The sequence below is a fragment of the Hypanus sabinus genome, chromosome 3, assembly GCF_030144855.1.
Source record: "Hypanus sabinus isolate sHypSab1 chromosome 3, sHypSab1.hap1, whole genome shotgun sequence".
Taxonomy (NCBI): Eukaryota; Metazoa; Chordata; class Chondrichthyes; order Myliobatiformes; family Dasyatidae; genus Hypanus; species Hypanus sabinus.
In genome coordinates this window covers 163,108,404-163,120,898 of record NC_082708.1, presented here as the reverse complement: position 1 = coordinate 163,120,898, position 12,495 = coordinate 163,108,404, and the positions used below count along the sequence as shown (strand labels likewise).

The 12,495-nt window shown below is 43.5% G+C and overlaps 1 protein-coding gene across 1 annotated transcript in view; it reads right to left on the bottom strand.

The window, feature by feature from the left end:
- pstpip2 (proline-serine-threonine phosphatase interacting protein 2) overlaps window positions 1–12,495 on the bottom strand; it is a 119,041-nt gene that overhangs the window by 54,449 nt on the left and 52,097 nt on the right. Inside the window, exon 7 of the mRNA XM_059963480.1 lies at window positions 442–504. Coding sequence (XP_059819463.1) covers window positions 442–504 — 63 coding nt within the window. The remainder of the gene's footprint in view (window positions 1–441; window positions 505–12,495) is intronic.

Here is a 12,495-nt window from a genome sequence, read left to right as displayed (position 1 = left end):
ATAGTCTTGCTGAGTTCTTCCAGAATTTTGTATGTGTTGCTGTTTCCACGGATGCTGCCTGACCTCCAGAACATTTCTAGCATTTTCTGTTTCTACTGCTTTTGTTCCCTTACTATTAATTCCTATTTATTTTTGTGATTTATAGTAAATTTTATGTCTTTGCACAGAAATACCTTCATAGATGATAATAAATCTGATTCTATTTCTTGCCCTCTGTGCACCTTAATATCCAAACAAGTCATTATTCCACATTCATGAGAAGCCATCAACCAGAAACACGAATTCTGCTTCTCACTGATGCCAGACCTGTTCAGTATTTATACTAGTTACTAATTAATCAGGTATTAATGAACAATCACAGATACAAACTTTCCAACAACAGGACAATAAACTCAACTTATTTTAGGAAAGTCAATTAAAAACTCAAAAGAAAGCTCTTACATCCATAGTTTTCTTGTAGAACATTGTCTTCTGTTTGTGCAAGTTTTCCATGCAATGTTCAATCTGAAAGGACAAAAAAAAAGCATAACTAGAAGGAAATGAGTTTAATACATTCTGTGCAATACACACAAAATGCTGGAGGAACTCAGCAGGTCAGACAACGTCTATGGAAATTAAGTTTGGGACGAGACCCTTCTTCAAGACAGATGATGAAAGGTCTTGGCCCGAAATGGTGACTACTTATTCAGTACTTTGTGTGTGTTGTTCAGGGTTTCCAGCATCTGCAGAATCTCATGTGCTTATGAATATATCTTTTGCTGCTTTCATCCTTGTTGATGATGTTTGGAGCCATTCTTTTAAGGTGCGAGCCACCACCTCAACATTGCAGAGGCATTCTGGTCTAGAAATGAAAGTCAAGAATTCTGCTAGTTTTTATACATCCGCTAAAATTAAGACATCATCTATAATAGTAGAAAATTAATAAAGTGGAGTTGGACTTTATTGATGTCAGCTCATTTGAAAAGTATCTGGGTGCCAGGATTGACTCCTGGTTGGGAAGTTTTAGTGAATACCCTTTGCCATCTTATCCTGCCCCATTAAACAGTGCCTTCCAGCACTAATGCTGCCAGACTTGTGGAATCAACACAAGTCCAGCAGTCAAGTTCACCAAACTGCAAGAATGTCACTAGTGATTGCCTGCACCATCAACTGCAGAACCGATTACCTGCCTGAAATGGGTTTGGGGTGGTGACCCCACTTATATTCTTCTGTAACCTTTTCTGTCCTTCGTAGTCTGACATAAAATCATCTATGCCTATCAAGATAGTGGAGTCAGACAGCACAGAAACATCACTGTGAAATCTCTGATAAATCTGTTTTAAAAATTTTTAGTCAAGTGTCTTCATTATAAACTGTAAGAACTATCTTCTTTGAAATCATACTTCCTATTTCTAAATCCAAAGCAATCAATCATTATGTAAACCGGAAATAATAGTAGTCAAGTCATTCACTTCACTACCCCAAGTCTGGCCTCTTCTCACTCATTCAGTAGTTTATTTGATGCTACTGAAAGACAGGCTTCTGAAATTTGTAAACTTCCCTACAGTTTGTCAGGTTTGAAAACTGAAATGTTTACACTTGGATGTCCAGAATCAGATTTAATATCACTCGCATGTGTCACGACATTTATGGCAGCAATACATCGCAATATGTCATAGTTAAAATACTATAAATTACAATAAGAAATACATTTAAAACTATTAAATAAGTAGTGCAAAAGAGAGCCAAGAAGAGGAAAATAAAATAGTGTACATGTCCATTCAGAAATCTGATGGTAGAGGGAAGACATTGCTCCTGAAACACTAAGCTTCAGCTTCCTATACCTTGATCGTAGCAATGAGAAGAGGGCACGTTGTGGGTGATGGGGATCTTTAATGATGGATACCGCCTTTTTGAGGCATCGCCTTTTGAAGATGTACTTGATGCTGTGGAGGATAGTGGCCATGATGGAGCAGACAGAGCTTACAACCCTCCATAGCTTTTTTCAATCTACATTCCCCAGAACATAGGGGGATTGAAGAATGACCTGATGGAAATACACAAGAAGGAAAGGTGTAAAAACAGCAGGGTTCTCGTGCTGGGAGATTTTAATTTCGCAAATATCGATTGGCATGTCCCTAGTGCGAGGGGTTTCGATGGGGTAGAGTTTGTTAGATGTGTTCAGGAAAGTTTATTGACAGATGTAGAAAAGCCTACAAGAGGAGAGGCTGTACTTCAAGTCGTCAAGTCAATTTTTATTGTCATTTCGACCATAACTGCTGGTACAGTGCATAGTAAAAACGAGACAACATTTTTCAGGACCATGGTGTTACATGACACAGTACAAAAACTAGACTGAACTACGTAAAAAAAACAACACAGAGAAAGCTACACTAGACTACAAACCTACACTGGACTGCATGAAGTGCACAAAAACAGTGCAGGCATTACAATAAATCATAAACAGGACAGTAGGGCAAGGTGTCAGTCCAGGCTTTGGGTATTGAGGAGTCTGATAGTTTGGGGGAAGAAACTGTTACATAGTCTGGTCATGAGAGCCCGAATGCTTCGGAGCCTTTTCCCAGATGGCAGGAGGGAGAAGAGATTGTATGAGGGGTGCATGGGGTCCTTCATAATACTGTTTTCTCTGTAGATGCAGCGTGTAGTGTAAATGTCCGTGATGGCAGGGAGAGAGACCTCGATGATCTTCTCAGCTGACCTCACTATCCGCTGCAGGGTCTTGCGATCCGAGATAGTGCAATTTCCGAACCAGGCAGTGATGCAGCTGCTCAGGATGCTCTCAATACAACCCCTGTAGAATGTGATGAGGATCGGGGATGGGAGATGGACTTTCCTCAGCCTTCGCAAAAAGTAGAGACGCTGCTGGGCTTTCTTTGCTATGGAGCTGGTGTTGAGGGACCAGGTGAGATTCTCTGTCAGGTGAACACCAAGAAATTTGGTACTGTTTACGATCTCTACTGAAGGGCCGTCGACGTTCAGTGGGGAGTGGTCGGTCCGTGCCCTCCTGAAGTCAACAACCATCTCTTATGTTTTGTTCACATTCAGAGACAGGTTGTTGGCTCTGCACCAGTCCGTTAGCCACTGCACCTCCTCTCTGGAAGCTGACTCGTCGTTCTTGCTGATGAGACCCACCATGGTCGTGTCATCGGCGAACTTGATGATATGGTTCGAGCTGTGTGTTGCAGCACAGTCGTGGGTCAGCAGAGTAAACAGCAGTGGACTGAGCACACAACCCTGGGGAGCCCCCGTGCTCATTGTGATGGTATTAGAGATGCTGCTCTCGATCCGGACTGGACTGAGGTCTCCCAGTCAGGAAGTCTAGGATCCAGTTGCAGCGGGAGATGTTCAGGCCCAGTAGGCTCACCTTTCCAATCAGTTTCTGAGGGATGATTGTGTTGAATGCTGAACTGAAGTCTATGAACAGCATCCGAACGTATGTGTCTTTTTTGTCCAGGTGGGTTAGGGCCAGGTGGAGGGTGGTTGCAATGGCATCATCTGTTGAGCGGTCGGGACGGTACGCAAACTGCAGGGAGTCCAGTTAGGGGGGCAGCAGGGTCTTGATATGCCTCATGACGAGCCTCTCGAAACACTTCATGATGATGGATGTGAGTGCAACGGGACGGTAGTCATTTAGGTAGATCTGGTACTGGGAAATAGAGCTGGTCAGGTGTCAGACCTCTCAATGGGGGAGCATTTTGGAGATAGTGATCACAACTCTATCTCCTTTACAAAAGCATTGGAGAGGGATAGGAACAGACAAGTAAGGGAAACGTTTAACTGGAGTAAGGGGAAATATGAGGGCATCAGGCAGGAACTTGGAAGCATAAATTGGAAACAGATGTTCTCAGGGAAATGTACGGAAGAAATGTGGCAAACGTTCAGGGGATATTTCTGTGGAGTTCTGCATAGGTACGTTACAAAGAGTCAGAGAAAGACAGTAGGGTACAGGAACAGTGGTGTACAAAGGCTGTTGTAAGTCCAGTCAAAAAGAAAACAAGAGCTTACAAAAGGTTCATAAGGCTAGGTAATGACAGAGATCTAGAAGATTATAAGGCTAGCAGGAAGGAGCTCAAGTAAATAATTAGGAGAGCCAGAAGGGGCCAGGAGTAGGCCTGGTGGACAGGATTAAGGAAAACCCAAAGGCATTCTACAAGTATGTGAAGAGCAAGAGGATAAGACATGAGAGAATAGGACCAATCAAGTGTGACAGTGGAAAATTGTGTAGAGAACCAAAGGAGATAGCAGAGGTACTTTGCTTCAGTACTCATTACGGAAAAGGATCTTGGCGACTGTTGAGATGACTTACAGCGGACTGAAGCTTGAGCATGTAGATATTAAGAAAGTGGATGTGCAGGAGCTTTTGGAAAGCATCAAGTTGGATAAGTCGCTGGGACCAGATGAGATGTACCCCAGGCTACTGTGGGAGGTGAGGGAGGAAATTGCTGAGCCTCTGGCAGTGATCTTTGGATCATCAATGGGGATGGGAGAGGTTTCAGAGGATTGCAGGGTTGTGGATATTGTTCCATTATTCAAGGAAGGGAGTAGAGATAGCGCAGGAAATTATAGACCAGTGAGTCTTACTTCAATGGTTGGTAAGTTAATGGAGAAGATCCTGAGAGGCAGGATTTATCAACATTTGGAGAGGCATAATATGATTAGGAATAATCAATACGGCTTTGTGAAAGGCAGGTTGTGCCTTACAAGCCTGATTGAATTTTTTGAGGATGTGACGAAACACATTGATGATGGTGGAGCAGTAGATGTAGTGTATATGGATTTCAGCAAGGCATTTGGCAAGGTACACCATGCCAGGCTTATTGAGAAAGTAAGGAGGCATGGGATCCAAGGGGATATTGCTTTGTGGATCCAGAACTGGCTTGCCCACAGAAGGCAAAGAGAGGTTGTAGACCTACATGGAGGTTGGTCACCAGTGGTGTGCCTCAGAGATCTGCTTTGGGACCCCTACTCTTCGTGATTTTTATAAATGACCTGGATGAAGAAGTGGAAGGATTGCTGATGACACAAAGGTTGGAGGTGTTGTGCATAGTGTGGAGGGCTGTCAGAGGTTACAGTGGGACATCAATAGGATGGAAAACCAGGCTGAGAAGTGGCAGATGGAGTCCAACCCAGGTAAGTGTGAGGTGGTTCATTTTGGTAGGTCAAACATAATGACAGAATATACCATTAATGGTAAGACTCTTGGCAGTGTGGAGGATCAGAGAGATCTAGGGGTCCGAGTTCATAAGACACTCAAGGCTGCTACACAGGTTGACTCTGTGGTTAATAAAGCATATGGTGCATTGGCCTTCGTCAATAGTGGGATTGAGTTTAGGAGCTGAGAAGTAATGTTGCAGCTATATAGGACCCAGGTCAGACCCCACTTGGGAGTACTGTGCTCAGTTCTGGTCGCCTCACTACAGGAAGGATGTGGAAACCATAGAAAGGGTGCAGAGGAGATTTACAAGGATGTTGCCTGGATTGGGGAGCATGCCTTATGAGAATAGGATGAGTGAACTTGGCCTTTTTTCCTTGGATGGACGGAGGATGAAAGATGACCTGATAGAGGTGTATAAGATGATGAGAGGCATTGATTGTGTGGCTAGTCAGAGGCTTTTCCTCAGGGCGGAAATGGCTAGCACGAGAGAGCACAGTTTTAAGGTGCTGGGGAGTAGGTACAGAGGAAATGTCAGGGGTAAGCTTTTTACGCAGAGAGTGGTGAGTGTGTGGAATGGGCTGCCAGTGATGATGGTGGAGGCAGATACTTTAAGAGACTTCTGGACAGGTATATGGAGCTCAGAAAGATAGAGGGCTATGGGTAACCCTAGGTAATTTCTCATGTAAGGACATGTTCGGCACAGCTTTGTGGGCTGAAAGGCCTGTATTGTGCTGTAAGTTTTCTTGTTTTCTAATTATACAAGATCATGAGCAGCAAAGGCAGGGGGGAAACACAATCTTTTTCCCAGGGAGGGGTATTAACTTCAAGAGGGCATAGGTTTAAGATCAGAGGCAAGAGATTTAAAAAGGACATCAGAGACAGCTTGTACACAGAAATCTGGAATAAGATGCTAGAAACAGCGGTTGAGACAGGTAACATTTAAAAGTCAAAGAGATAAGTACATGGATAGGAGAGGTTTAGTGTCTGTGGACCATGCACAGACAGATAGGCCTAGAACACCATCAACAAGGGCAGGGGCAGGTTGGGCTGAAGGGACCCTGTGCTCTATGGCTCTGCATTCTACCTCAGGCATTCACCCAGACTGAGCTATTCCATTGCTGTGGCTGCACCACCAGTTCGTACCTAGTCTCCAGCAAAGCAGGCAGCAGTGCTTGGGCCATTCCCAGCACCACACTCCTGTCGATCGTGAATCTCTGTAGTCACAGAGCTGTAATGACACTTACAGTTGCAATTTCATTGATGCTGTCATCATTGGGAACACCAAGTACTGTACTCAGTAGAGTAGCAGAGTATTAATTTCATGCTGGTTCTCAACAGCTAAAACAATGAAATGCAAAAGGATGTTCCCCATTATAAATCCACACGCACGCACACAAGGAACTATTTGTGTAACCATGGCTCACTTTATTTGAGAAGACTAGCTTCCCCTTTGATATTATAACTTTGCAACATCTATCAACTTCCTTATTGGGCATGGAATCTAAATCAGTCGCTCTATCTACAAACATACCAGCTTTATCACAAGGCTTAAACTACAAAGCAACAATGATGAACCTTTATAAACCCTAATCAGAGGTTGGTTACTAAGACTTTACTCCTAAACACTGAGGTCTACATTGTACTTGATGTAAATTGAGGCCTTGACAAAATTCATATTCACTCGAATGTTGCTATTTATAAGAGAAAATAAAAATGAATAAAGATTTGGAATATTGAATCCTTTATCTTTCTGGGCTAATATGATAATCTTTTTAATATTATGAAAGAAGGTACAAATAGAGAGAACTGCTACAAATTAGTGAAGGGTCAAGGTTATAGATTCAGCATCAACGAACAATGTGCTGGAAGAATTCAGCAAGACATACAGCATCTGTGGAAGAAACTGTCAATGTTTCAGGTCAAAACCCTGCATCATGATCCTGGCTGACAAGTTTCCAGTATCATGGGACTTCAGTCTAGTATTTGAAGAGGCCAGTGAAATAGTTGATGCATTGGTTTTAACTTCCCAAAATTCCTCAGATTTAGGGAGGGTTTGTTAGCAAGCATAATTCCTTTTACCACTGAGGGAAAGGAGTCAAAACAGGAAACTAAAGCCCATTTATGTTAAAATATTGTCATTGGGAAGATGTTGGAAGCTTTATTAAAGATACTTCAGAAGGGCACTTTAAAAGGATCATCAGAAAAAATCATTACAGTTTTGAGGAAAGGAAAACATTTCTTCAAGTTACTGGTGCCCTTTGAAGAAGTAAGATGTGTGAAGATAAAGAGGGACCACAGGATGTACTATATTTAGCTTTCCTTCAAGCATTGTGAAGATGACACATCTTTGATTATTGGTGAAAATAAAAGCTCACGGTGTAGGGAGTGGTTTATTAGTAAGGTGCAAAATTAGTGGCCTAATATTAAATAGACATGGTCGAAATTTCTAATATCAAAGCTCACTCATTTAAGGTGGGGGGGGGGGGAGAGAAGAGAAAAGGAAATGTCTGGGGCAGTCTTACTTTCTTTGTCCTTTGAAAGAAGATATTAAGGTAGAAACTGACAGGGTTAGATTTGGCCTGTTCATTGTTTTATTATTCCATACTGCTGAGGAACGTGCATCTTAGTTTAACTAAACTATACCTGGCTTGGTGCAGGATGTTTAGCCCCACAGCCAAGATCACCACAAAACCTTTGCTACGTTCAGTACAATCAGCCACTTCTTAATATCACCTTCTAACTCTCTGTGCCCTCCACTGCTTTGATGAGTTTAAAGCTTCCGTTTTCAAAACGAAATATTACTAAATTTAAAAATTCGAGCACCCACGTGATAAAATGCTCTGTACTATAAAATTCTGATCCTCTGCTGTCTGAGCACTCAGAAGTCACAAAGGTTGGGCACTTGGCATACATATGATCTGAATGATCGAGCCCCACAGGCCCAGTTCGTACACTGACCGTGGTCCTGCTTCATATCCTCCCTTTAAACTTGACTGGGAAATTTATCGAAACAGAAACATAGTTAAGAAAATTTGCTGGCATAACATTCCAACAGTCTGGAAATCTGTTAGATCCACAAAATTCCCAGTGGTGCCTGATCAGAGTTTGACTGTAGGTTGTCCCAAAAGCAAAACGTGGACCACATTTAAAGCTCATCATACAGAAAGATGCCAAAGTCGCTTGTCCCATTAGGCACATGTCAGACCCTAACATACGTGATGAAAGAAGAGATATCTTTGTGCATCTACCAGCATTCACCATCATGTACACAAGTCCATATGCATATACTTGTATGTATGAAAATAAACTCAACTTTGACAAATGCCCTCATTAGAAGTGGGCTGCCAATTTCTTCTGACCATAAACGAGGGCAGAAGAGATTCATTGGGAATGGAGGGATGCAGAGAGATTGGAAAGGGCAGTTTATTCTCACTGGAACATAGAAGGCTGAGACGTGACCTTCTAGCAATTTCTAAAATTATGAGGGACTTAAGGAGAATAGTCAGAGTCTTTTTACCAGGGCAGATAGTCTGGAACTAGAGGCCACAGTTTTAGATAAGAGAGGAGAAATTCAAAGGCAGTCTGGGGGACAAGATTTTCCACACAAAATGATGGTGCTTGTCTGGAATAAGCTGCCAAACGAGGCAGTAAAGGTGGTGTTTAAAATCTAAATTCCTCATTACCATCAAGTGCCGTGTCAGATGATGTGGGCAATCATGGTCTTCCATCTGTCATGACCTTGATTGCTCTTGGCAACTTTTCCTACGGAAGTGGCTTGCCATCATCTTCTTCTGGGCAGTGTCTTCACAAGATGGGTGACCTCAGCCATTATCTCCAGAGACTGTCTGCCTGGTGTCAGTGGTCGCATCAATTAAAATTGTACATGTTTAAAAGGCGTTTGGAAAGGGACTTGGATAAGAAAGGTGTAGAAAGACATGGACCCAATGCAGACAAATGGTATTAGCTTCAAGGTCACCATGGGCAACGGGCCCATTTTCTTTGATTCAATGATTCCAAATTTAGAACTCTTCTTCAAACGACAATTGATGTAAAGGTAATGAATTTTACAGCTATTGTTATTAGATGATCAATAATGAGAAATTTTAAGCAATTTCAGAAAAAGAGAGGATGCTAAAGTTAGGAAACAGGTTAATCATGAATTACCAAATGGCAGAACAGATTTGAGGGGGCGCTGCTGCCTACTCGTGCGAACAAACAGGACACATACAAGTAAGTCCCTGTGAAGGGTCTCGGCCCTTCAGTGTACTCTCTTCCATAGATGTTGCCTAGCCTGCTGAATTCCTCCAGCATTTTGTGTGTGCTCTTTTGGATTTCCAGTATCTGCAGATAGGTAGTGGCAAATATTAAAAAGTATTGGAACTCAGGAGATGTTGCGGTGCTGTGAGTCACTGACAGGTCCAGGAGTTTTAATTGGAGCTCTACTTGAGTATGGTTTCAAAATATCAGCATTACAGGCTGATGGCTTCCTTTTATGCTGTTTCATCCACTGGTTCCATCATAGGCATATTCCCTCGAGTCTAGGTGGGTAACACTGGGTCAGGGCTTTCACAGTGCTGTCAGATCTTGCAGTAGCCCAACCCATTTTGTCGAGGAGTAAAACTGAAAGGACAGCACCGAGGAAGTGCTGAGCTGAAACTCTTCCAGAATCTGCCCAACACCGACAGCTTTTCTCCACTATCCCAGGGGCTTCACCGAGTGCACCTACAAGGCAGGTTGAATCAGGGTGGACAACAGCACCTTGCAGCAAGAAGCTTAGCCCTCACCACTACTTGCCTATAGCGAATGGGTGAAATGGGCAGCGGGAGACCAGCTTGCACGACTGAGCCCCGTTTCAGCACAGTTTTGTGTGAAATTACAAAAGCAGATCCAGATAACTATTTTTCTTAAAACAAGGAATACATTGACCAAAGAAAGACTTTTTCATTTCATTTTAAAATTGGGAGCAATTTCTTAAAATTTGTCATATATACTCTAGGTTCAAAACCTACTTCCACCGAGAATCCTCCCCAGCTTGAATCAATACAAATGCCAGGACAATTGTTACCAAACTATGCAGTTCAAAACCTAACTAGCTGTGTTATGCTCTATGTGTTTAATTATGTATTTCAGATTTTGTTGGAATATTCAAATCCAAGTTCTTACAAAAGTTTTCCTGTTTTTTTAATTAAGATAATATTACATTCATCTAATAGGAGATGCAAAGTAGACGTCTGCTAGGATATAAAATTAAAATCTGACCTGACCAGTGTCAAGTCAAGCCTAGCCTAGCCCAAACCAAGGACGTTCTTGATACCAAACCCAAGCAAACACATTTAGAATTTTTATCTAGTAACAGATCCTTCTGGCCCAATGAGCCCACACCACCCAATTACACTCATGTAACACATTAAGCTAGTAACCCGCGTGTCTTTGGACTGTAGGAGGAAACTGGAGCTCCCTGAGAAAACCCAAACAGGGAGAACGTAAAAATTCTTTACAGAACTGAACTCTGAGTACTGGCACAGTAATAATGTTACACTAACTGCTGTTCTACCATTTCACCCACATGCATTCAATGCTCTTGACTCTGAGTGGAGAACACACTCCAGAGGGAAAGGCTGTTGCCTTAGCTCATGGCTCTCTCAGGTTAACACCTTTCAGTGGATGTCACTGCTGGCACTATCTTTGGAACACTGCTCTAAGGGTGCAGCTGGCCCTGCTTAGAGATGCCTCCCAGCCTCTATTCCTTTGTGCTCCTTGCCGGTTAACTATTATTATTAACTATTAACTATTATCATAAATCATAACACCACCACGCAAGGAAGTCAAACAGCGGGAAATCTTTAAAAAAGAATAATGTTGACCCAAACCCTACATGAAGTTCAGATCAGTTTGACTATCCATACAAAATGACCAGCCAACTTTCAGCCTGATAGATTTACATAGCATGGAAACTGACCTCTCCGCCCAACTTATCCATGACAACTACGTAGCCATCAAAGCTAATCCCAATTATCTAGTGGTGGCCAACCCGTTGATCACGATCGACTGGTCGATCTCTGAGACTTTCCAGTAGATCCAGAAAAAAAATGAAAAATAAATACACAAATACTGTTGAGAGATTGTTTCCAGGTTGCAGGGGTTTTAGTTTCGTTCTTTCTGCCCAGTGTGCATGCGTGTAGCTCCCCCGCCACACATTTGACTACACAGTGTACTTAAATGGTCCCCAACCACTGGGCCGCGAGGAAACGATGTGAGTCAGCTGTACCTTTCCTCATTCCCTGTCACGCCCACTGTTGAACTTGAACCCACGCGAGTTCATCAGTTGCCTAAACGCAGTGATACCTTTGTGCAGCCGGCGGGAAGTGCCGTTGCTACTGGCCTGGAGTGCGGACAGATGGGCGCCGCCTCTGAACCTGTTTAGCACACCGAATGTTCGGGGGGAACGTGGTGCTAAAATATTCGCAGACAACCTAATCCAGGCTCAGGGTTTCGTAAGTAGCAGAGCAGCTACCTCGCTGAGTAATACTGAAACAAACTTTTGTCGGCCGATAGATCCTACAAGGGGTGCAGGCAGGCAGGCGCCCTGTTGCACTCCTAGCTCGGTCAGTCGCTCTCTCCAGACAGCAACTGCTACAGTCCTGGCACGGGAACCTCTGGCCCTGACCTTGTCCTCTCACCCCACCCACGACCAGCCACACCTGGCCAAGGCACCTGACGGCAGGTCGTGGGTCAGGTGAGAGGACAAGGGGGCAGCAGTTCGGGCCCGGAGGCTTTCTAATGAGGCAATGAAGCCCTCAAAACTGCTTCGGTACCCTGAGTCCAAGTACCCCACACTTAAAGACAAACCCACTGAGTTTTTTCAATGGAAAAGACGTGAGCAAGCGGGACAGAAGCTAAGTGCCAAGAGCCGCAAAAACTAACTTGCGGAATAGTCTGGACATAAGGAACCCCTTTCAAGTATCGCTGTATTCCGGTCATGTTTAACACCCCCGTGGCCAGTGTGGTAAACTATGTATATCTGTCTGGACATGCCCCTCTGCTGACTGCTCCTGTGGCTCCTCCCACAGACCCCTGTATAAAGGCGATTGGGGCACTGCTCCTCCCTCAGTCTCCGAGATGTCATGCTCCCTTTTTGCTGCTAATAAAAGCCTATCATTTGCTTCCTGTCTCCGAGAGTTATTGATGGTGCATCAGCCGGTCTGCAAGAATATTGTCAACATTCAACCGGTCCGCGGTGCAAAAAAAGGGCGGATACTCCTGGTGGTTATACATTATTTCTACTTCCGGGTTGCAGGGTTTTATTTCCGGTCTTTTCTGCCACGGTGCGCAGGCGTGTA